Genomic DNA, 24,489 nt, shown 5'->3' with positions numbered 1-24,489 from the left:
TAGTGATGTATACAGTGTAGTAGTCATGTATACAGTGTAGTAGTCATGTATACAGTGTAGTAGTGATGTATACAGTGTAGTAGTGATGTATACAGTGTAGTAGTGATGTATACAGTGTAGTAGTGATGTATACAGTGTAGTAGTCATGTATACAGTGTAGTAGTGATGTATACAGTGTAGTAGTGATGTATACAGTGTAGTAGTCATGTATACAGTGTAGTAGTCATGTATACAGTGTAGTAGTGATGTATACAGTGTAGTAGTGATGTATACAGTGTAGTAGTGGCTAACTCACTCGTAGGTGTGATGGATGTTGCCACCACAAGAGCGACGGTTTATATCAAATGGTTAAACTGCAGAAGTTGAATTGTTGAGTCCCGGGTTGATTCTGGCAATAAACGGTGATTCAGGGAGAGGACAGTCTAGTGAGTGGTCACAATGGCCCTCCTCTAGTGAGTGGCCACAGATGGCCTCCTCTGGTGATCAGATGGCCCTCTAGTGCGTGGTCACAATGGCCCTCCTCTAGTGAGTGGCCACAGATGGCCCTCTAGTGCGTGGTCACAATGGCCCTCCTCTCACAGAATGGCCCTCCTCTAGTAGTGGCCACAGATGGCCCTCTAGTGCGTGGTCACAATGGCCCTCCTCTAGTGAGTGGCCACAGATGGCCCTCTAGTGAGTGGTCACAATGGCCCTCCTCTAGTGAGTGGCCACAGATGGCCCTCTAGTGCGTGGTCACAATGGCCCTCCTCTAGTGAGTGGCCACAGATGGCCCTCTAGTGCGTGGTCACAATGGCCCTCCTCTAGTGAGTGGCCACAGATGGCCCTCTAGTGCGTGGTCACAATGGCCCTCCTCTAGTGAGTGGCCACAGATGGCCCTCTAGTGAGTGGCCACAGATGGCCCTCTTTTATCTGTCATTTTCATTTATAAAATTTTATCCTTTATTTTGGTGAACTTCTCATTTTTTATTTTATTTTTTTACATTAAACTAACACAGGAACTATAGTGTGTCTCTGGACGGGTATATCAGTATGTAAGTGTGTGGAAATATTGTAAGACGTCGAAGTTATTCATCTTGTTAAAATGTGTGTGTACTTGGAAGTACAGTACGTGTAAGTAGATGCTTATGTACACTGGAGTGATATACATGGATATGTGTGCACATAGGTGCCTGTGTATATGGAGCCACATATATACAGTATATTCGTGGATATGTGCACGTAGATGTGTGTGTACACAAAGACGTGTGTACGTATAAGTGTAGACAGCGGGGGGCCATCACGTAAACCCCAACAATACGCTCATAACATTCATAGCCGGATCACCTATGACGTCACAATGACATCATGAATCACGACCCACACACGAGGGAAAAAAAGTCAAATTTGCATCAAACGTCAACTTATCTTCCGCCATTAGATATTTATTTAACCCAAGGCATTTATTCTCTATTTTACTACAGCAGTGTTTAGACATAGTGATGCTTAACCTCTTGAGTACTATAACTTAGCTTTTTGAGTACTATAATTTTACCTCTTTCAGGACGATGATTTAACGCCTTTGAGTACGATGACTTCCGTTCTTGAGTACGATGTTGTTGTACTCAATGGGTTAAAGTTTGGGAAGAATCTGAGTTAAAAGATTGAGATATGGTTAAAAAAATACAAATAAATTTAGAGTCAAGAATTAACACGATAGAGCTGTAGAAAAGACGGTATAGATTAAAAATGAGAATCTTGGTTAAAACAGAAAAACAAGAATAGATCGATAGGAGCTAAAAACTGAATATATCTGAGCTAAAAAGTTATTCTCTGAGCCAAAAATAATAATGTTTTTTCAGAGTTAAACAGAAGCTAAGAAATTTAATATATATATGAGCTAAAAAATCATTAATATTAGTTGTTGTTTTTTTTAGTAAATCAATGGCCAAAGTCAGAAACAAATTAGGGCTTACAGCTAGAAAAAACCGCTACTAGAAAGGCTAAAATTTGGAATATAATAGTTTATTTTATTATTATTATTATTATTATTATTATTATTATTATTATTATTATTATTATTATTATTATTATTATTATTATTATTATTATTTACACAAGGTTCTGACTCCGACTTACGAATGTTGAGGTGATTGGCAGGTAGCGGTAGTTATTGTGCAGTGAGGTGGTCGCTCTTACTTAGTTGAGGGGGCATTGTGGTAGTCGTAATAGAATAACGTATTTATGAATCTAGTAGTTGTGATAGATGAAGCAGGTTATGGGAGTAAGTTAGAACGATGAGAGACAATATTGCTTGGGTCCTCTTGGTGGTAATGGAATGGTTGTTTTAGCGGGTCGTTAGGGGCGTGTGATAGAAGATGGTGTGGTTAGTAGTAGTAGTAGTTGAAGTAGGTAAGGTTGAGGGTGTCATATAGTGGTCGCTAGCCTGGCATCAACACATACTTGGCAACCTGCTCCCCGCGGCGCTACACACCCCACACCTCCCTCCCTCCCTCCGGATGTCCGCATCGTGGCTATCATCTCCCACACAGCTCTCTCTCTCTCGCCCACCAGCATCACCGCCTCGGCATACAGGCATTAGACACACCCAATAACCATCCAGGCTCCCCCCTACGGGTTCTGAATGCAAGTCAGCAGAAGGGAAATAGGGAGAAACGAGGATGATGTGGAAAGAGGTGGAGCAGAGAGGTGCGAGGTCTGGGACACGGAGAGCTCGTGATGCCAGGGTTGAGAATCATCAGAGCTGTCACAGTAGCCGCCAACAATTGACACCGCGGCGAAACACACTCAGGGGGCGCCTCCTAACCCCTTTCTTCCTCATCCTTGTTAGTGGGACTTGAGGCCTCGTTCACACAGCATCCCACAGCTTCCTTCTTCAGCATCTAGCCACTACCAACCCATCATCTAGTCTGTACCCCCGTCACCCCCAGGGCTCTCTCTTGTTTTGGTCACTTTTATGTTTCTTCTTCTTTTTCCTCAACGTTTCTATTGTTTTTCATTATTTATTATTTCTTAACTATATTATTTTTGTTTTACATTCTTTTCTTCTTTGTAATCTTCACTATGGTTTAGTGTTAGAGCGACACACGTAATGTTGACGGTTCACTACAAGACTCCTGACGTCACACCTTTCATCACCACCAACAACAATCGTCGGTATTAACATCACTAGTACCTCTCTCCAACACAGTCTACTATATCACCATCCCCACCATTACTCCAACACCATCATCAACCTTTGTTCTTTCTACCCTTTCCCTTTTAACCACCAGTACGCGTGCGTGTAAAGGGAGAGAGAGACAGTGAAGGAAGGAGGTGAGAGGGAAGGAGGGAGGGAGGGAGGGGGAGAGGGGTTGACGGTGCCAGGGGTGGTGGTGCATCTCCAACATAACCATCAGCGTGAATTACCGAGGCTTCCTGTCTGTCAGATAGTCCCGCCCAGCCCTCAGCCTCCCTCCTGTCTGCTGTCTCTCCCTTACCTCCTGTCTGCTCTCTCTCTCCCTTACCTCCTGTCTGTTCTCTCTCTCTCCCTTACCTCCTGTCTGTTCTCTCTCTCCCTCCTCCTGCCCCCCCCCCCATCTCAGCTTCCCCTTCTTCGTCTTCTTCTCTTAACAATTTGTAGTTCTTGAAAATAATAATAAAAAAGTTTACATAAGACTTGAGAAGATTTTTTATCGTTACAGGATTTCAACGAATATTTCAATTCCCTTTTTTTTCGCCTCCTGAATAAACGTTAAACTTACCTCCTTTAGAAAGCGGATAATATCATGTTAAGAAAGATGAAAGTTATCCCCTTCAACCGTCTGTCTACCGTCTGTTTGTCATCGTAGTTTTATTCTAGCAGTATACGTTGAGCGTCGCTTGGACATCCTGAGTCACTTACTGGGAATCTTGCTCACGTTAATATCTTGACACCCTGAAAAAATACGTTAAGTTACCGTTGACTTTCATGTAATTCTGTTTACATTTTGGTCGCTTAGTGTGAGTCAGTTAGATGCTTTCTCACAACCATTTAGGCTAGAAATCCTTAACCCAACCCAGGAACACGACCATTAATGATCTTTCAATACTGTATACCCAATATTCCCCGCCATCCTCACTACTGGTCCATAATGAGGAATTCGGAGCAATAAAGGCACCATAGATCATCCCCCGAGAACGCCGACACGGTAATCAGGATGCAGATAATAATTTTCAGAAAATAGATAAACTGATAACGTGGGAGAGTTTTATTTATGAAAACATCAATAAAGCGGATATCGTGATCAGTAACCTATTGTTTTGATAACACTAAACCTCTGATAATGTTATAAACAGTTTTGTGGTGACTAAAGAAACAGCTATTGTAATTGTTATAACCTTACAATATTAATTAGGTGAAAATAATGACAAGAAATTTAACTGAGATCGTTTATACAGTATTTCTAAAACGTTCAGAGAGATGGAGTGAGAATGGTTACATGCTTTAAACAAAGTACAGTTCGTATATGGCGAGAAACATTATCATTCCTAAAATACTAATAAAATACTGCGTGAACTGATGCATTTCTAAAAGCCAAAATTAGATGGAATATTTTAACCACTTAAGCAAATAATAACAAACCAGAGATACGACATAAGGGGGCTCCACCTTCGTCAACAATAACAATTAGGCCACAGGAGCTATGGGCCGACGACAACGCTATACACTTTCATTTATTTCTGTGTCGCCACTTAGCGTCTAGGCTCAGGGTGATCTTTATTGGGAATTACGGAAGACAATATCGTCGTGTTACCTTTATGAAACATTCCGAGCGTTGCTTAATAGTTGCCCTATCAGAACCATTCCTCAAAGTGGGTCGCCGGAGGGGTGTTGATGTCAAGGGTCATGATGATAATATATATATATTTTTTTACTTCAGTATTTTGTCCCGTGTGTGTGTATGTGTACGCTCTCTTTGTACGTGTATGTAAATTTGTGTGTTATACGTACTTTCTTTATACATCAAGAAGACCTGTGAATGCACATAGATTATCATGTCATTATTTACTGTTATCGTCTTGAAACTAATAATAATAATAATAATAATAATAATAATAATAATAATAATAATAATAATAATAATAATAATAATAATATCTGTACAGATAATTACATCTAGACCTGTAGTACACCAACACCTGACTAACCACCTGTTCATGTGTCTTTACGAGTAATTGTTATTTTAAAGTTAATAAAGTTAAATTAAACCACCCAAGCTTTACGGTGTGTCTCACGTGACTGTTCCATCATGGAATTATTCAGTCCAGTGGTAAAGTTTGTTGTGTTGTGAGGCCAACCATCCCCACCCCTCACGGGAAACAGATTAAAACTTTACCCCACCATCAATTATTTCCACCGCCTTGACATACCGGTTGTTGAATCATGGCATGGCGTATATTCTTTATTTAGTTTTTTATTTAGACATATTTGGTGTGCGTGTTATGTGCCGCTTAATGTGATTGTTGGAGTGGTTTATGGTGATGCGCACAAATTTTGAGAAAGATTGTTTTTTTTTACTTTAATGGTCGTGGTGATGATAAGGACAATAGCAACTTAGCATTAATGGTATGCAGGCTGTGTGTTTAGAAAGAGTTGGGAATTCAGATCATGCTCGTAATTTCTCATAGATTGACTATCCAGTGTATATTTTATCGAAATTAAAATCTATCCAAAACTACCTCTTCATTTTCGAAAAATTGGTTTCACGTCAATTTGAGCAAAATAAATTGTGTTGACAGACGTCGTTTTGCGATAAAAGAAAAAGAATGGAGCAGTAATCCCTGTGATCGATATCTTGTGACACTGAGCGATGATAAACACACACATCAGTAGGAAGATAGAAATGTTAGTATTACTATTATTACCATTATTTGTCATTGTTATTAACCGTTATGACTAATAATTAATTTAGGGTTGTATTATTATTATTATTATTATTATTATTATTGAAAAGGTTTATGGTCTTACAGTTTATTTAATCGAGCGGGTCTTTACTTCATCCACGGAAATACTGAAAAGAATTGGGGAAAATAAACAGATGATGATTGTGGTAAAGACGAAAATGTAGTAATAAGAATTTAGAGAGATAAGAAAAACATTTATTATGAAGATTATATAAAAACACGGAATAATAAGAAAAATAGTCGAGGATAATAAAAGAAGTAATGAATGTCACTGATAAAACATGAAGAAATTTATTACCAATGAATTCGGGGAAAGAAAAAGGGGGAGACGAACTTAAGACAAACTCTGTGTATAATGGCTACAGTTATTACACACACTTAACTTTAATTCTCCTGCAAGTTTTTTCTAATTATCCTTATCTACAAATACTCTGTTTTCTCATCCGTCTACTTTCAACCTTAATTTCTTCCATGACAGTTCATTATCGAGCAAAATACAGGATAATTATTCCAAATATTAAACCATTTATCATTGCCGTGTAGGAATTTATGATTTATGATGCAAATTAAACGCTTCATTTAAATTTTGTCAAAGTCAGGATTCATAATAGAGTCCAATCAACACCTATGGATAAGTACCCAGTACGCCATCTTTCTTCAGAGCGAATATATTAATTTAATTAATAAGGTAAATACGTTTAGACCCGTAGCCGCCTTTTTTCCCGCGCAACCATCACCACAACAATCATCATATTTCTCAGACTATTTTTTTTAAGCGCCAACGCTCCAGTTGATAATAAATGAGACTTTTGTATCCTTTTGTATTAATGGACTTAATGGTATATTTCCTAACTCAGCGGGTAGTTGACAAGTCAATAATTGCGGCAGGGGTCGGAAAAGTTGTTCTAAATGATCTTTCTCTGGGACTGGCAGCGTCTATAATCTGTGTCCCTGTTGCAAGAAACTTTTGTCTGGCAGTAATAACAGGGTCCTCACACTGGATCTACTTTCAGACAGTGATATCGAGTTTGTGGTGTTTTGTACGGGTATATCACTGAGATTGGTAACCTTTTCACAAGTATAAGTTTGAGTATATCTAACTTAGGTTATATGCTCTCTACTATCTCAGGAGGGAGTAGATGCTGATTCAGTCGTTTGTGGATCGCGAATCAGATTGTGGTAATTGGCGCGGATTTACAGTTGGATTTGATTGGTTGTGGTTGTAGATAGATAGATAGATAAATAAATAGATATAGCTATTCAGTAAAATTATCACACAAGTTTATAATGATTTAGCATAGACATTGTACGTATACAAACAATGTACATACACAATACTGATATGAATAATGTACATATACAGTGTACATAGACAGTGCAGAACATACAGACACACACACACACACACACACACACACACACACACCTGACTGACGCCTAAACACTGGCTAACAAATACCGTTTCCTACTGGCAGGTGTCGTGGAAGCAGAGGTAGTTAGGTTTAGGAGTTTTTAATTGATTTATTTAGTTATCAGAAAGCGGAGCGTATGTCTTGAGGTGTGAGAGCTGGTTATTGGACATGTGTTTAGGTCGTGTGTAAGCCATGTGTAGGTCGTGTGTGTAGGTCGTGTATAAGCCATGTGTAGGTCGTGTGTGTAGGTCGTGTATAAGCCATGTGTAGGTCGTGTGTGTAGGTCGTGTAACGAGTGAATAAATGCGGTGTAAAAGACATAAAAGGGAAGATCTTGAAACGTAGTGTGTGTGTGTGTGTGTGTGTGTGTGTGTGTGTGTGTGTGTGTGTGTGTGTGTGTGTGTGTGTGTGTGTGTGTGTGTGTATTCAGAAGACAATGAGCACTTTCGGATAATTTAAAGCACAATGTGGAAAGCTTCGGACACTTAATGGGAAACTTGAAGGGTGCAAGTTTGGAAGGTTTTGGACACAGAGAGAAAGGAAGGAAGAAAAAAGACCTCACGGATTACGTCGACTTTGAAAGTGTGAGAAGACGTGTATAAAGAGAGCACAGGTAAACTAGTTGCCTTTGACAATGTTAGTATGTACTGGGAGACGTGACTGGTATTCGGTCATCATCAAGATATCTGTCATCGTCGTGGTGCGGAAGCTTTGTTACCCCAACTGAGTCACCCATCACCAGGAGCCGTGATCTAAATACCCCTTGTGTTATTGTCTCCATACCGCACAATTTTACGATACCCAAAATAGCGAACACTCCTGCTGCTGCCTCCCGTGATGCTCTGCATGTGTCGTAGATCTGTCAAGAGATGAGGTCTTTTATGCCTCCTCCTCCTCCCCACCACCACCACTACCACCCCAGCTAGACATGTGTACCACCTTCCATCCGTCTTTCCTCCTCTTCCTCCTCCTCTTGACTGATATCCGTTCCTCGCCCTCAAATTGTACCTCTACTAGATACCCTGTGTTAATGTTTTGTTGATTTAGTTTTCTGATTTTGAAGGATTTTTATTTACTGTTATTCATTTACCTCTGCTATATACAGTACGCTACCACAACCACGCTAAAATAACACTACCACAACCACGCTAAAATAACACTACCACAACCACGCTAAAATAACACTACCACAACCACGCTAAAACAACAGTCACAACCACGCTAAAATAACACAACGACAATCACACTAAAATAACACTACCACAACCACGCTAATATAACATTACCACAACCACAATAAGAACCACCACCACAACCCACCTTTTAAAGACCCACCACAACCCACCTTTTAAAGACCCACCACGACCTACCATTGAGTCGTGCGCGGGTTCTTTACAGCGGGCACCATTAACGACTTGTTCCATTACAGAATTTAAATAGTTTGTAATTTTACCTCATCGCCCATCATCCGTCCTCCCCATGTCAAGGGATTTTTTTTATTGCATTCTTTCACAGCCTTTATGCATTCAATCTTTTCTTTTTCTTTTTAACTTCTTTATTTTTCTTCGTTCTTAAAACATGTGGGCGCCATATCGTTCTTCCTTTGGATGTGTGGGTAGGTAGGGGAATGGTGGGGAGGACCATAGAACCACGAGTGCGTGAATGACAAAGAATGCGCTTAATTTTCCGTATAAATGTTGAATGGGTCTCTCTCTCTCTCTCTCTCTCTCTCTCTCTCTCCTCTTTTTTTTTTACCAACTACCGGAAATTGCTCTAAGTCACTGAAAATGCTCAACCAGGCACCCCACACTTCTCTCTTTCTCTCTCTTCTACCCATATTCTGCTATCTTCCCTCCCTCCCTCCCTCAAACCTACCTCCTTTCCCTCCACTCTTTCCCTCTCTCCCTATCCCAGTACTGCCACCACACACACACACACACACTCACTTTAGACTCGGTGGAAGAGGTAAGATTTTAAGGTGTCTCAAGTCATACCGAGTGACACACACTTTCCTGTAGTTTAAACGGAATTGAAATATTCGTGGGAACATAAGCGAGGAATTTCCCACGCCCTCGGGGAGTGTCAGGTACTGGGCTTTAAATCAAAAAATATTTCACCCCAAGTGGATTAAGTGGGTGCTGTCTAAGGGTTTGGAACTAGGGGGTCGGAGTTGTAATTAAGGGGTGGTAGAGGCTAAGGGTTGAGAGTAAATGTGATGGAAGCAAAGGTTGAAGAACAAGAACTAATGGGTAAATGCAGTTAAGGGGTAATGGAATAGTGTAGGTATTAGTATGTGTTAATTATTCATCGTATCGTTATTATATGTATTATGTTTGTATTTATTTACCTTATTTACTTTGTTTCTTAAAAAATGTCTCTTTTGAGTATCTCGTCAGACCAGGTTTGTTCCCACTTAACAGGAAAAATCTAGTAAATTATTTGCCAGATCTACAAAATCCCAAAATATTTTGGCGGAGGATCATTCCCAAAGAATTCTCAATATTAATGTTACCTCACGGTGAACCTAGTGAGCCCGCGACTGGCCTCCCTTGTGTTACCATGGTGTTCTGGGTGACAACAAGAGATTCAGTTTTCATTGTATTATTATAATGTGAAGTGTCTATTGTTTGAATGTTAGGATTTAATTTTTCATTGTCAAATTCTTGTGACAGCCGTAATGTTCATATCTTAATTTTATATTACTAATACGCTTGTAAGAAAAATTGAAATCAGTTGTAGAGTTTGTCATTTAGGTCTGAGGTTGACTGATGGCTCATCTTTAAAACACCAACAATGTTATACCACTGAAGATGTTGTTCATCAGTCTTAACCTTCTTTGTTTAGTAAGTAAAGGATCCTGTGTGAAACTTTCATTGTGGATGTTATATGTATCATTTATGTATCAACGATATGTATATTTTATCATCGTTGTTAACTTTGGCCCTGTGTAACCCTGTCCTTGTCTCCTTCAGATGCTGGGTGGCAGCAACTTCTCGACGCTATTGACGTTGGCGGCGCTGCAGGAGGGTAAGGGACACTGTGTGCCTCTACCACCAACCCTGGAAGCCCACAAGAGCATGTCCACCACACCCACCACCTCCACCTCCACGAGTGAGTACTATAAGACACGGTGTGCACCACGTAATTTACAACAACCTCGTGTCTACTGTACTTGTAACCTTAGTCGTGTTATAAATTGGGGGTAAATCCAGTACAGTATATGTGTGGTCTAGAACCCACAGGTGTACTTTTCTACTACCTCGTTCTTACTGTTCGTTGTACCTGTCACTTGAGGATAAGTGCTGTGGGCCGTGCCAGAGTATCTTCTAAGGCCTCTCGCTACCCGACAGTGTCACTCTGGCTGGTAATACAGTTCACGTGGTAACACTATGGTACACGTCCTGCGGTTATCAAGCCTCCAGGACCCAACACAACACCCAGGATCGTCTCAATCAATCATGCTCTAAGACCTCTTTCAATGTCAATCAATCTTGTTCCCAAACAACTCCTCAATCATGTCCTTTCGTCTCTCTGCCTCGGAAGAATCATCTATATTTGATCACTATTATTTCACTTATAAATTGATATCTTCACTTTTGTCCTTAAATCACACAGTAAGTGTTTTTTATTATAAGTATATATTCTAGTCTTGTTGCATTTTATGGGACTCTCTCTCTCTCTCTCTCTAGGAAGGTACGGAGTCTTCGCGGCTTCACCTCAGTACGCGTAAAATTTCCATTCTCTTGGTCTCTTTTTGCTCGTTTCATTACGTCGTCTTGTTAGTATTCCTTTATCAATAGTTTAATACACTTCACTTTCTTTTTTCGTCTCATCGTCAAATATAAAAACCTCGTCAAATCTTCCCTTTATTCGTTTTATCATCAATAGACTTCATGCGCCGTAAGTAGCTCTTGATCCAACTTTTTCTGTGTTTATTTTTTTTTGTATAGATCCATTAGAAGACGACGTACAGTATATATCATGTGCTCGACTTTTTCATAGTGTGTGTGTGTGTGTGTGTGTGTGTGTGTGTGTGTGTGTGTGTGTGTGTGTGTGTGTGTGTGTGAGTGCTTGAATTTATCGTGGCGGAGCTGGTTTTCGTCAACCTCTGAGTGTTCTTACGTACAGTAGGGTCACCTACTGTACAGCCAGACCCTGCGTCGTGCCAGACCTTAAGTTGAGCTACTCGTTGTTTTAAGCCACACCCTGTGTTGGGCCACACACTGTGTTGGGCCACACACTGTAGTGAACCACATCCACCGGTGAGCCATATTCAGTGCTTAGGCAGACCTAGGGCTGATCCAGACCCAGCCAGCCCCTGTGTGCTTACTGCTCATACACGGAGCCATAAACTGCTGCAGACGGTGTCATAAACAGTAATACGGAAAGTTTTATTCGCCCTGCTAACATGAGGCTCAGAGGCGGATTACCCAGCAGTGCGCCACACGACCGCGGGGTTAAAACTTACACTACGACAAGACCTGCGGGTCAAAACCAGTTTATATATCCCCTAGTTGGAGTCTAATTAATTTAGACCTCTGTACTCTCTGTAGCGATTAAAAAGATAGGCTATACTTTGCATTCTATTGAAGCCGGACTGCCATATGGCCCGCTTCAGATCTTTTTTACTGTTATCATCTGCATTTTTACGACATGCCGCCGACGCCGCCTGCATAGGAACCTCTACTTTACCCGGGCTTACATATCACCTCTCCCAACTTTTATTATAATGTACCGGGCACTGCACTCTTTCTCTAGGAACATGAGCGCCTCTTTTATGCTGCTCTCAGCACCTAACGCGGATATGCTACTTGGGAATATTGTGAAGTACGTGTGCTGGCGGTACAGTATAATATGAAGCCATTGTCTATGTCAAAATGTGAATTGGTGATCATGTATTTTTTTTTTTTTAGGCATAATATCTTGGCTGAAAATTTGAGGTTGCTTTAGGACAACCTCTTGATGCCTTTCCCGCCATCCAAGGGTCTGTTTTGTGTGTGGGCGGAACACTCGCGTCATGCCTGTGTTCACCCTAATTAACATATGCAGTGGCCATTTGCATCAAAGTTCCTCATACATTTTTCGTCTGTTATGTCGTTTATCGTCCAAAAACGGCTCACAAGATACTACAACCGGATGCACGGCTTATCATAACTTCATTTGTTGTTATTCACTGGAACATTCGTCGTCACTGATATCATAGAAAACGGAGCTCATTGTTTAGAATTTATGGTGACTCGTCTGATCAGGTAGACACACTTGTACCAGTAACTCGCTACGTGTACTCTACTTAACAACTTAATTCATATCACCGATTGTCTCCTCTATCTTGGTTTAGTAAAGTGTAAGGCGATATCTCAAACATTTTTTTCTTCTTCACCTTTGTGTTTGATATCCTAATAAGTTTGGGTATAAGTCTTCCCATATTTGTAATCTTGAACCTTCTTGTCTTTGTGTTGTGAGATATTTACTATAATCATCTCTCCATTTTGTCTGATCACCCATCGATAGTCATCTGTTTCGAATATTATTTTCTCGTTTCTTACAATGGCGAACTATTTTATTATTATTATTATTATTATTATTATTATTATTATTATTATTATTATTATTATTATTATTATTATTATTATTATTATTATTATTATTATTATTATTATTATTATTATTATTATTTGCCGTGTATCCGTACCCCCCTCCCCCCACCTCCCACCCCAGTCGCCTCAACAGCTTGTATCATCCGCTTACCGTATCATCTACACGAACAGTGAATGATATTTGATATTTATGTTGACAAGGGATCGTTCGCATTCTTTGTCTTGTTTTGGTTTTATCTGTTAAGCCATCGTTATCATCTGGCCAGGTCCCTCAGCCAGCCATCAACGTACACCGAGCCAGAAAATCAAATCCCAACCAATGGTCGACAGCAACAAGCACGGACATGTTTATTAGGACATTAATATTTTACGGCGTAGCTCTTTTCGGGGCAAATGTATAACCTCGCCGCCATTGCCAAGGTCTTTTTAAGGGTTTATTATTATTTTTTTTTTATTCTCTCTCTCTCCCCTCTTCAAGTTTATAAGGTGTTTCATGAGAAATTCTGACGATAGCGTTGAAATTATTTTGACTAGTGTTGAATGTTGAGTACGTAATGCGCTCTCTCTCTCTCTCTCTCTCTCTCTCTCTCTCTCTCTCTCTCTCTCTCTCACGTCAGACCAACTGTGCTGAAAGTCAATAGTCTTGCAATGGATAAGAGAAATGCTTTTATTAAAGACCTTAGTGTGTGTGTGTGTGTGTGTGTGTGTGTGTGTGTGTGTGTGTGTGCGTGTTTGTGTGTGTGTGTGTATTGTGTTCCATCTGTTTTTTGTCTAAATAAACAAGGGCTGTGCTTTAGGTAACAGGAGAATATTCCAAAACATACATACATACATCGTGTTGAAGTTACATATAATATTAACCCCTCCTTTCCCCACCCCCTCTCTCTCTCACCCCACCTCCCCCACACCCCTCTCTCCCCACCCCCTCTCCCCACCCCCCCCCACACCCTCTCTCTCCCCACACACCCCCCCCCCACCCTCTCTCCCCCACCCTTCCCCCCCCCCTCCCCACCCCTCTCTCCCCACCCCCTCCCCCACCCCTCTCTCCCCACCCCCCCTCTCTCCCCCACACCCCTCTCTCCCCCACACCCCTCCCCTCTCCCACCCCTCCCCCACCCCCTCCCCCACCCCCTCTCCCCCCTCTCTCCCACCCCCTCTCTCCCCTCTCTCCCCACCCCCTCTCTCCCCTCTCTCACCCCCTCTCTCCCCCACCCCTCTCTCCCACCCCTCTCTCCCCCCACACCCCCTCTCCCCCACTCTCCTCCCCACCCCTGTCTCCCCACTCTCCCCCCTCTCCCCCCACCCCACCCCTCTCTCCCCCACACCTCTTCCCCCCTCCCTCTCCCCCCACCCCTCCCCCACCCCCTCTCTCTCCCCCCCCCCTCTCTCCCCGTCCATTCTGTTGTGTATATTGTGTCTTCGCTGCCTGGTTCTACCTAGTCAACGTGATGGTGGTGTGAGTATATAGTGAAGCCTTTCTCGTCTTATGGTGGCGTATATTATATGATAAATAACACCTTTGGTAACACTATCGATACTACCATTATACTGACTGTTTGTGGCTGACCTCTTCTTCCCTCCTTCCGCCGTTGACCGGATCACTGTCATGTTATGTACCTGTTACGATGGTTCTGTAAAATTACTTGTTCCGATGGCCTTTTAATATGACCTGTCACAAAGACGCTGCATCTAGCCAAGTCATGCCGGCAGTACAGCTTACACCGCCATGTCGCTATAGGAAGACCCTGAACCCTGTCCTGCCAGTGACGAGGTATAAACACGACGATGACAGCGACAATAATGTAAGGCCGTGAAACTTTATGCTGCCATTAAGATAACCCCGGTAGTGACGATGACGACGACGACGAAGACGACCCTGAACTCTATATCCTGCCGGCGACGTGTTGTAAGAGGGAGGAGGATGAGTTGATTCATCGGGCTGTTGCATAAAGCAAATGTGGGACGGGTGCGTTTGATTGAGGTTTCCTTGGCTGGTCTGAGTACACTGTGGAGACGCATGGATTCGCTTGATCGAGGCTGTATAATGTAGCCTTGGGTCTTTTTTTCTGGAGTGGCCTGGCCAATACCCTTGGAGCCTAAATTAGCATTTGCAAGACTCTTGAGAGCTAAAATTCGTAGTATCAACAGCCCTCTTTGTTGCTAAGTCAAGATGATGTTCATAAGTCAGCAGACGAGTGGCGAGCCCGAGCGGTTCCTGCCGTTTATAGGGAGGACGGAGGGGGCGCTGGGCAGGGAGGGGAAGGGGCGGAGGAGGTCGCTGGGCAGGAGAGGAGGGGAGGTGAGGGTCGCTGGGCAGGAGAGGAGGGGAGGTGAGGGTCTCTGGGCAGGAGAGGGTGGGATGATCGAGGGGGCGCTGGGGAGGGGCGGGAGAGGGCAGATGTTGAGGCGCTTCCCTCCTGAAGACCCCCTCAATGCCTCCATCACCAATACATAGATGATTCACAACCACAGGATAACTTCAATACCTTCCAATAACATTATGAAGTTTGATCACACGTCTGGAAAAAAAAAATACCGTGATAATCAGGAGAGAAGTATTAGTTGAACATCAACCCGGTCTCGCCAGAACCCTCCTCCCCCTCCACCTCCTACCTCCCCTCCCCCCTCCCCCAGCTCCCCTCCCCCCTTCCCCAGCTCCCCGTCCCCCAGCCACAGCAAGACAATGGCGGCGTTGTTGTGCATTTTTGTCCGAGATGCGCAGAATCATCGCCGATCAAATATTTGGGCGAGGTGAGCGGGGCGGCGGATGGAGGCAGCGATCCAGCAGGCGTCACACTGGGGACACCCACGGTCGCCCATGACTGTCCTGCTCTCCTAGTCCCTACCCATGACTCCTTTGGTGCCCCTGGCCAGCTTGTGCCCATGATTGTCCGCCTGTCATTGCCGCTACCAATAATTGACTTACTACCCCTGTCCATGCCTGTACTGCTCTACCCCTGCCTACTGTAGTCCTTGCCCATGACCGTCCTGCTGCCCCTGCCTCCTCCGTGACTGGCCTGCTGCCCTTGCCTAGCCCCTGCCCCGTAACTGTCCTCTTGCTCAGCCCCTGCCCACACCACCACTACCACCTCCTGAGTACATACTCCACCACCGCAGTCCTCCTATTGGTTCAGAGTAGAGGGGCCAGGAGGACGTGGCGGTGTATATATAAATTAAATATGTACATTAAATAAAATTTACAAGGAAAGTGGGAGTAGAAAATTTAAGCTTTCGAGTGTATTTCAAGTTACGAAATGCAGGTAAAAGAGGCAGTGTATTATGTCAGTAGGAGGCGGTGGTGGCAGGGAGGAGCCGCTATCCAGTCACCAAGTCATATTATTAAAAGTTTTAGTTGTCATATTGGCGGACTTGTAAACAAAGCAGATGCAGCAGTTGCCGTCCCACTCACCCCAATGTAACCTACCTAGAGCTGTTTGCTGAAGCATTTGCACAACAAATTCTTTCCCAAAAGAAATAACATGTATTTTTCAGGATGTTTTAACATGACGAAGGTAAAATTGTGGACTCTGGTTGTCACGTTTGAGATGCATCTATCTTTACATCTAAATCGATGTTTTTTCACCAGAAAACACAAATCACATAATGATTGATTGCTGCCAAGTTATTGATCGCTGTGCTCCCCACACGCCAGGTTCTGGACTCCTGTGTCATGTAACGTGGTTGGAGATGCACAAGAAGATAGAAATTACTTGATAGATAACCCAGAACTCCAACGACATAAAAATAAAATACAAACTTTAACGATAAGTAGACTTGTGGATCATGCCGGGTACGATACAACTTGGTTCATCACGAACGCGAGTGTGATAATAGTCGTGGGCAGTCATTAGCCAGCCAGCCTCGCGCCCTACGGAGCCCAGAAAGTGGCGGGAGGAGGCCTGTGGGTTGGTGAGTTTCTTGGGATAACTCCTGACACCTGGAGCCTTGCCCGGCTCTCACGTTTACCCAGAACACTTAAACCTGGAAAAATGTCGATACACAATATTTTTACGTTTCGGCCATGCGTGCGTGGCGAAGCGCAACTTGTTGCCGAGGACGACCGGGACGGCGAAGAAGGCGGAGCAGGAGGAAGAGGAGAGGGAGGATGACGAAGAAATAAGTTTTCACTCAAATTTTTCAAATGATGTGAACATGTTGGGAGGTATTGTCCCCGGGGCCGAACACACTCTCTCTTCTGCTTATCTATTAATTAATCCGGCTAGAGGTAAGGGCGGTAATGGCTACGGTGCGTGAAGGAGTTTCTCCCGTGTGGTGATGAAGTCCACCATGTTCCTCATGATGTTGATGATACATTGTGCCTTTGACTTTTGTTGCTGATAATCGGGCGTGTGTGGCCGGGTGTGTGGCTCGGTGCTGACAATAAGAGAAATATCAGACAAAGGCACAGACAGGTTCAGACGACCATAGTCCTCGATACTGTTGACCCCAGCTGTGACCTGAAAAATATCACAAATACATTGAGGAATTCGTTATCATTAATTTGGATATTTCAGTAAATAAAATTCTCCTGGTGTGTTGATGAGAGAACGTACAGTATAAGGGAGTGGCATAAAATGTAGGTGATTGATTATATGTTTACGGTGTGAGTGAGGGGGGACAGGCGGAGACTCACGGCTAGACATCCTGATTCTAGTCGCTTATTCCGTTAATTGTTATTTATTAACTAAACCAAGTTCGGCACGTAGCAGGCCGTGGGTGTGCAGCGTGGGCGTGGTGTAGGCGGTGCTCATCAAAAGGTCGTGGGCGACGTTCCAGGATAGTTTAAACGGCTGGCAAGTCGTTACGGCGGAGCTGTTCCCTTGCCATAACTTCTTGTGGTCGTCCTCAACACTACTGTAACTGAAATAATAACAATGATTATAATTATTATGATTAGTTATTATAATAATTGTACGCAATAAGTGGTCACAACAGTGGTGCTCACAGAACGACTCACATTCTCCCGGTATCTTGATCCTCACTCAATATTTCCAGTTCATATTAACCCAAAAATATTTACAAAATGCTTGGAGTAATTTCTTTATAAATACGTAATTCAGAATTTCCTCATTGTTTATTCACTAGTAGCGGATATTTTATCGTGAACCTGTTACAAAATACAGACACACTTTGTTCTGTAAAGTTCTTGTAAAAAAAAAAAAACACTAATATAACCTGGTGATAGTGGAATATATTTTAGTTAATTCGGTTTAAACAGATCGGGTTTGGTTTGGAGTTCATTTTATTCTTCAAGAGAACTTCACAGCAATATAGTGTGTGTATTGGTAGCCAGCATGTCGAGACCATGTTCACGGCAAAATACTCACATCGTTAAGTATTTAATTGGATCTTAAACCTGAGGTACAAGAAAGTATTTAAGCTGCGTTAGTGGTTTAGCAACGCTTTGTAAAATATCGCCACATACTTGAACCGAACCCAGATACTTGGGGTGTCAGTGATGGAGGCTGCCCATATAACCACAGTTGCCCAAAAGATAAGGTCATCAAGGAGTTGTTTACTTGACATATTATATATATTTTCTTCTAATACTGTACGATCTCCATGTTCACTATGGTCACCATTATCCCCCTTTTACCATCACTATCAGTATCACCTTCATTGTCTCTGTCTCACCATTACTGTCCTCCACCACCCCCACCACTACTACCACTATCCCCAACCCAAACACTATTACCACTATCTCCAACCCCACCACTATTACCACTATCCCCAACCCAACCACTATTACCACTATCCCCAACCCAACCACCACTATCCCCAACCACCCACTATTATCACTATCCCAACCCCACACACTATCCCAACCCCCACCACTATTACCACCCCAACCCCACCACTATTACCACTATCCCCAACCCCACCACTATTACCACTATCCCTAACCCACCATTATTACCACTATCCCCAACCCCCACCACTACTACCACTATCCCCAACCCCCACCACTATTACCACTATCCCCAACCCCCACACAACTATTACCACTATCCCCAACCCAACCACCACTACTACCACTATCCCCAACCCCCACACTATTATCCCAACCCAACCACTATTACCACTATCCCCACCCAACCACTATCCCCAACCCAACCACTATTACCACTATCCCCAACCCCCACCACTACCACTATCCCCAACCCAACCACTATTACCACCATCCCCAACCCCACCCACTATTACCACTATCCCCAACCCCACCACTATTACCACTATCCCCAACCCCACCACTATTACCACTATCCCCAACCCAACCACTACTACCACTATTCCCAACCCCACCACTATTACCACTATCCCCAACCCCCACCACTATCACCATCCATCACCAACTCCACCCAGTACAAACTTCTACCACCAACACCAAATCGTCAGTACCACTTTACACCACCACTCTGACTCCCCTCCCCAACTTCCACCACCAATCTCTCAGCACCAAACTATACTTTTACCTCCATCACCACTACCACACTATCAGCAGCAGGCCACACCCCCAGCAAGAGAGTGCCGGGGGCGTCTCCAGCACCCAGGACCCCAGGGCGGCGCTAATGCCCAGCCATCAACTCATTAGCGGCCCCGACGTGCACTCTGCATCGCCCGGCCAACGCTCTTTGTTTTCACACTCTGCCTCGCGACACCAGAATTTGCTGAGCTCATCTGGAGGCGGCGGGCGGCGGCGTCCGCCTTCCCACCTGGACCACTGATACGCCTCCGCCGGGAACCTCGGTGCCGGGGGGCTCGGCCATTTGCCCCCCATCACAGTAATGATAGTTGTGTACAGAAGGCAGCGCCCCTGGCAGGCTCGAGAGTCTCCCCGGCACCCGTCGCTGCCACCACCTCCGCCACACCGTCTCTGGTGGCTCTGACTGAAATCATATAGCTGGTCAGTTACACTCACTACACTACCACCAGAGGTCGATGCCCTGGCACGGGGGATCTAATGAGAGTTGTCTTACAATAACTAAACTTAGCTGAACGGCCCAGTTGATATGTTGCTAGAATTCTGACTCTCTTGATTCTAACTTGGAATATTACTACGCCTCTACACATCAGCAGAACTGATGAGGCAGAAACCTGTCATCTGCCTAACTTTCTCGTGTTATATTTGATCACTTTATACTTGTGCGATAAGGTTTCCAGCTATATACTTACACCGCGGGCGTCGCTACCATATCTGTGCCATTAACCTCTACTCTGTAATTGTGAGACACCCATATCTGGCCACGCCATAATCTCCAGCACGCCCCTATACCATCACCGCACCTGCCCTTCACCACCGCCTCACCTGAGCCATTTAAAACAGTTAAAATAGCCCACACATAAACCTTCATCTCCCTTCCAAAAGCTTCGAAAACGAGGCAAAGTGTGATATCATGCCCTGTTCATTAATCGTGGCATTAAACACAAGGGCACACGCTGGAGCCACGCGTGGGGGAACCAGAGGCGAGTGACGTGGCTCTTGCCAGGACCTCGCCACGCCGTCCTACGTCTCTCCTGGAAGTCTTATACCACCATATCTAATGTCCCATCTCGTACAGTTTCATCGACTACAATCGAAACTTAGTGGAACGTTTTAAGGCCAGCAAACCCGCGGAGGGCCTGCTGAGGGCGGCGTGACGAGGCGAATATTTTCGGCTTTTTATCTGGTGGGTCGTCGTTGGTTGAGTCCCCCCTCATCCAGACCAGCCCCCCGGCCACGCCCACCACCCCCATCTGGACACCCCTCCTCCTGCTTTAGTCCATGTGGACACCACTCACTCTGCGTGGACGGACGCTCGTGTCCTAACCCCAACTGAACACCCTTCACCCTACTTTAACCACCCTGTTTTCACCATTGTAGACACCCTAGGCTTGCTGTAGCCTCGTAGACACCACCCCCATATGCCTCTTACCATCACGTGGACGCCCCAGCTGTCTTGGGAGCCTCTCACCTTATCTTCACATCTCAGTGATAACCTTCATAAATCGCCGCCGGAAAACACGGATTAATCCTTCTTGTCCTCTCCTCTGCCCCTTCCTCAGACTGAACCTGTTCCTCCCGTCCATTAAACCTTCGTGTCTGGCTGCCTCTCATGTCTCTGTCCTCATATTCACGATATTCTCCCTCCCTTCTATTGTACTCCCTCCCCCGTCCTCTCTCTGCTACCGTCCTAATTTTCCCAGCTTACTCTCCTAACACCCTAATTATCGCTGGATTAAATTTCGTCAACGAAGAATCTAAAAAAAAAAACATGTCATCTCTTCAGCCTACTGAGACAAAGGCAAGAGTCTGATTGCTTCACCATACAGCTAACTCGGATTGCATAATTAGCACTATCCCAATAAGTATTAAAACGGATTAAGAAAAGAAGGAAGAGTGTTTCATCAGTCATTATATCACATCTTCAGCTATAAAACTACTACTACTACTACTACTACTACTACAATAAACCAACAACATTAATTTCGTCAAACTCGATCATCATCACCTGTCGAGAACAACAGTCACCACTAACATCGACCACCATTGCCAATATCAACCACTAATGCCAACCACCACCAACCAACACCAACCACCACCACCACCAACACCAACCACCACCACCACCAACACCAACCAACACCAACACCAACACCAACCACCACCACCAACACCAACCACCACCACCAACACCAACCACCACCAACACCAACCACCAACACCACCAACCACCAAGCACCACCAACACCAACCACCACCATCAGAGTTCCCCCTTGAGCAGGTACTTTGGGTAGCCAGCCATTATAAGGTCTTTGTTAAGCCCAGCTCGTTATAACTTGGCTCTGAGGGGTGAATGAACGTTTACTCAGAGTCTTCGAATCCATTTATCAAGAGGAGGAAATGGATACCGGAGACTTGGCTGGCCTCAAACACCTCCTAAAAATAATAGTTCGGGCGGTAGGGTACTCGGGGCTTCCTCCTCATATGTGTCGACTGCTTATCGCTCGATATTTTTTTCATTTCATTTCATTAATTAAGGAGTGACAAATACAGGTACAGGAATAAACAGTGTAAATACAAGGCGCATAGATACAAGTTCGGGTATATACAAGAACAGAAACAATATTACAAGCCCAGGTGATGTAAGTACAAGTAAGTACAGAACTATTACAAAACAACAGAATAGTACAGGTATAGTCTTCACAGTGATAACGGTACATGGGAGGGCAATGTACAGTATTATATTGTACACCAGGAAACTAAAGGCTTATATTAGCACCAGTCAACAAACTTCCACACAGTGTCTGTTTGTGTTAGGCAACGTGGAAAGGTTTTTTTTTTTTGCTTTTATATTCGAGGGAGTTTGGTGAGATTGAGACCATTCTCCTATGTGAACAGATTATAAAAAACTGTTTCCTCTACATTAAGTGTATAAAATATATATGAATTAATTAATCATTGGGTAAATAAATGAGCTGTAGTAGGAGGTATGAGGAAGTGAAGAGTTAATTAAGAATATTGATAAATCTGGGAGATAATGACGGGACATAAAAGCTCCGCCATTAAAAATTTTAAAATTAAGTGAACTTTAAGTAAAATAATTATTAGTTTTTACCGAGAATTATAATGATAGATCGGGGAGGATTGTCTGAAATTAATGACGAGTCAGAATTTTAGTGAATAAAAAATATAAATTGAAGAGCTGTGAGATAATTATTTCAGCACCCGCCGTCACCTTCATCCTGGAGTTAAAACACGCGACTAAGATTTCCGTAACCATCCATTACTGCTATGTTTAACCCGGCTCTGCTTGTTTTATATAGGAAGTTAGGTGGGGAATCTTTCGCCTGGCGCTGCCTCCGACACACGAGCGATGAGGAGTCACTATCTTGGTGATGATAAAGGAAAAGAAGGGGGATTTAATCGCCTAGCATGTGTCACAGAGGATGAAGACAAACAAAAGAGGGTCTGTAAGCGTTTTAACAAACCACGGAAGGAGGTGATGGTGGTGTCGCAGCCGTGCCAAATTGTTGCTATATTTCACGCAAGACGGCGCCCCCGGCCACCTGAGACCCGCGCCGCCAGGAGGAAGGGAAGGGCGTGGGCTCCTGCCTTTCTCCACTAATTGCCATGTTTATCAGTCATTTAGCGACGCACAATCCCCCGATGACTTATGGCTGCCGGAGGGTCTCGCCCTACACACCCCCGCCTTCTTTTCTGGAAATAGGAAAGTGAACAATACCGCGGAACAAGGAGGCGTGGGAGGGTGACGCCCGTTCGCACGCCACCCTCTATTCAGGTCTTTTTGTGTGGTGTGGACCGCCCCACGCGTGGCAATTTGTGGTGCGGGGAGGACCATCTTAGCCTCCAAGGTTTGAGCCAAATACACGGCTTTTTCTTCCAAGACAGGCTCGGTTGACTGCCAACTTTCCCACTCTCGCCAAACCAATGACCGACAGAAGGTCGTGACGTCACGGGGCTTGAGCTCTTCATTGGCCGCACGAGGACCGCTGGCGCCATTCTCCTGCAGTTACACGCTCATTTTGGCGCGCTTTATCAAGATTTTCCGCCAATCACCGCGCGCCTTGGCGGAATTTCCCGAGACAGTGAGCCAGCTTTTTCAGGGTTTGTGGCAGCAAGCGTCATGTAATGCCCAACAAACAACAATACTTGGCCAGCCTGCCATAACCCGTGACCACGCCACCTACCGCTAACCTTTTAAACTAATTGGAATGACGTAGGTTTATGACGTCTGGCGATGTATCATAAACATGACAGTTTTTTTGCAGGGTCGCTTTTCACGTTATTAGTTTTTGCGTATCATACGATTCTTGACGTCTGATGGTCGAGTCAAGTACTGTGAGACCGTCTCTCCCATATTGGGGTTAATGTCTCGCGAACTACAGGAAGAGAGAGTTTAGGATAACCGTCAACTATGATTCATCCTTATCCTAGACTCACACTCATCATCACATTTTCCATAACCTCACACTTATCCTATCCTCATACTTATCCTATCCTTATACTTATCCTCGCTACGCTTATTCCTTGTGTGATGAGTAAATTGTGTGAATAATAATAAATATAACACTAATAATAATAATAATAATAATAACAATAAATGTTTCTACCAACCAGAATAAACTAACAACTCATTAAAAATAATATATATAAAGTGTGTGTGTGTGTGTGTGTGTGAAAGAAATAATCACATGACACGCGGATCGGATACTTTCCACCTACTAGGATATTAACACACAAAATATTCAGTTCTGGGAGACACACAAATCACCTACCACACAGCACTTGATGTTTTGTAAAGCCCAGTAGTCCACTTCATTATACTGTCTTCTTCCTCCTCTTCTTCATCTGGTTTTCTTGTTAGCACCTATTCTCTCTCTCTCTCTCTTGTCCGCTGTTCGCTTCAGTTACCCCACTCTGGCTTGTGGTTCTCATTTCTTTGTGTGACTGTCGGCATTAATTCATTCTCTGTTTTCCTTAGTATTATTTATCTACTCGTTTATATTTCCTTCTAAATCTTGTTTTTTTATTATTATTTATCCATTTGTTTATTCGT

At 43.7% G+C, this 24,489-nt stretch overlaps 1 protein-coding gene across 6 annotated transcripts in view; it reads left to right on the top strand.

Moving 5' to 3' along the window:
• Positions 1-24,489, top strand: part of LOC121876509 (zinc finger protein castor homolog 1-like) — a 119,312-nt gene that overhangs the window by 58,603 nt on the left and 36,220 nt on the right. For all 6 annotated transcript variants that reach the window (XM_042381641.1, XM_042381645.1, XM_042381644.1 and 3 more), the window contains exon 3: positions 10,307-10,445. In XM_042381641.1, the coding sequence (XP_042237575.1) occupies positions 10,307-10,445 (139 nt within the window). The remainder of the gene's footprint in view (positions 1-10,306; positions 10,446-24,489) is intronic.

The sequence above is a fragment of the Homarus americanus genome, unplaced genomic scaffold, assembly GCF_018991925.1.
Source record: "Homarus americanus isolate GMGI-L3 unplaced genomic scaffold, GMGI_Hamer_2.0 scaffold9798, whole genome shotgun sequence".
NCBI lineage: Eukaryota > Metazoa > Arthropoda > Malacostraca > Decapoda > Nephropidae > Homarus > Homarus americanus.
The sequence above is the reverse complement of the archived record's forward strand: the minus strand, read 5'-3'. Positions and strand labels throughout refer to the sequence as shown.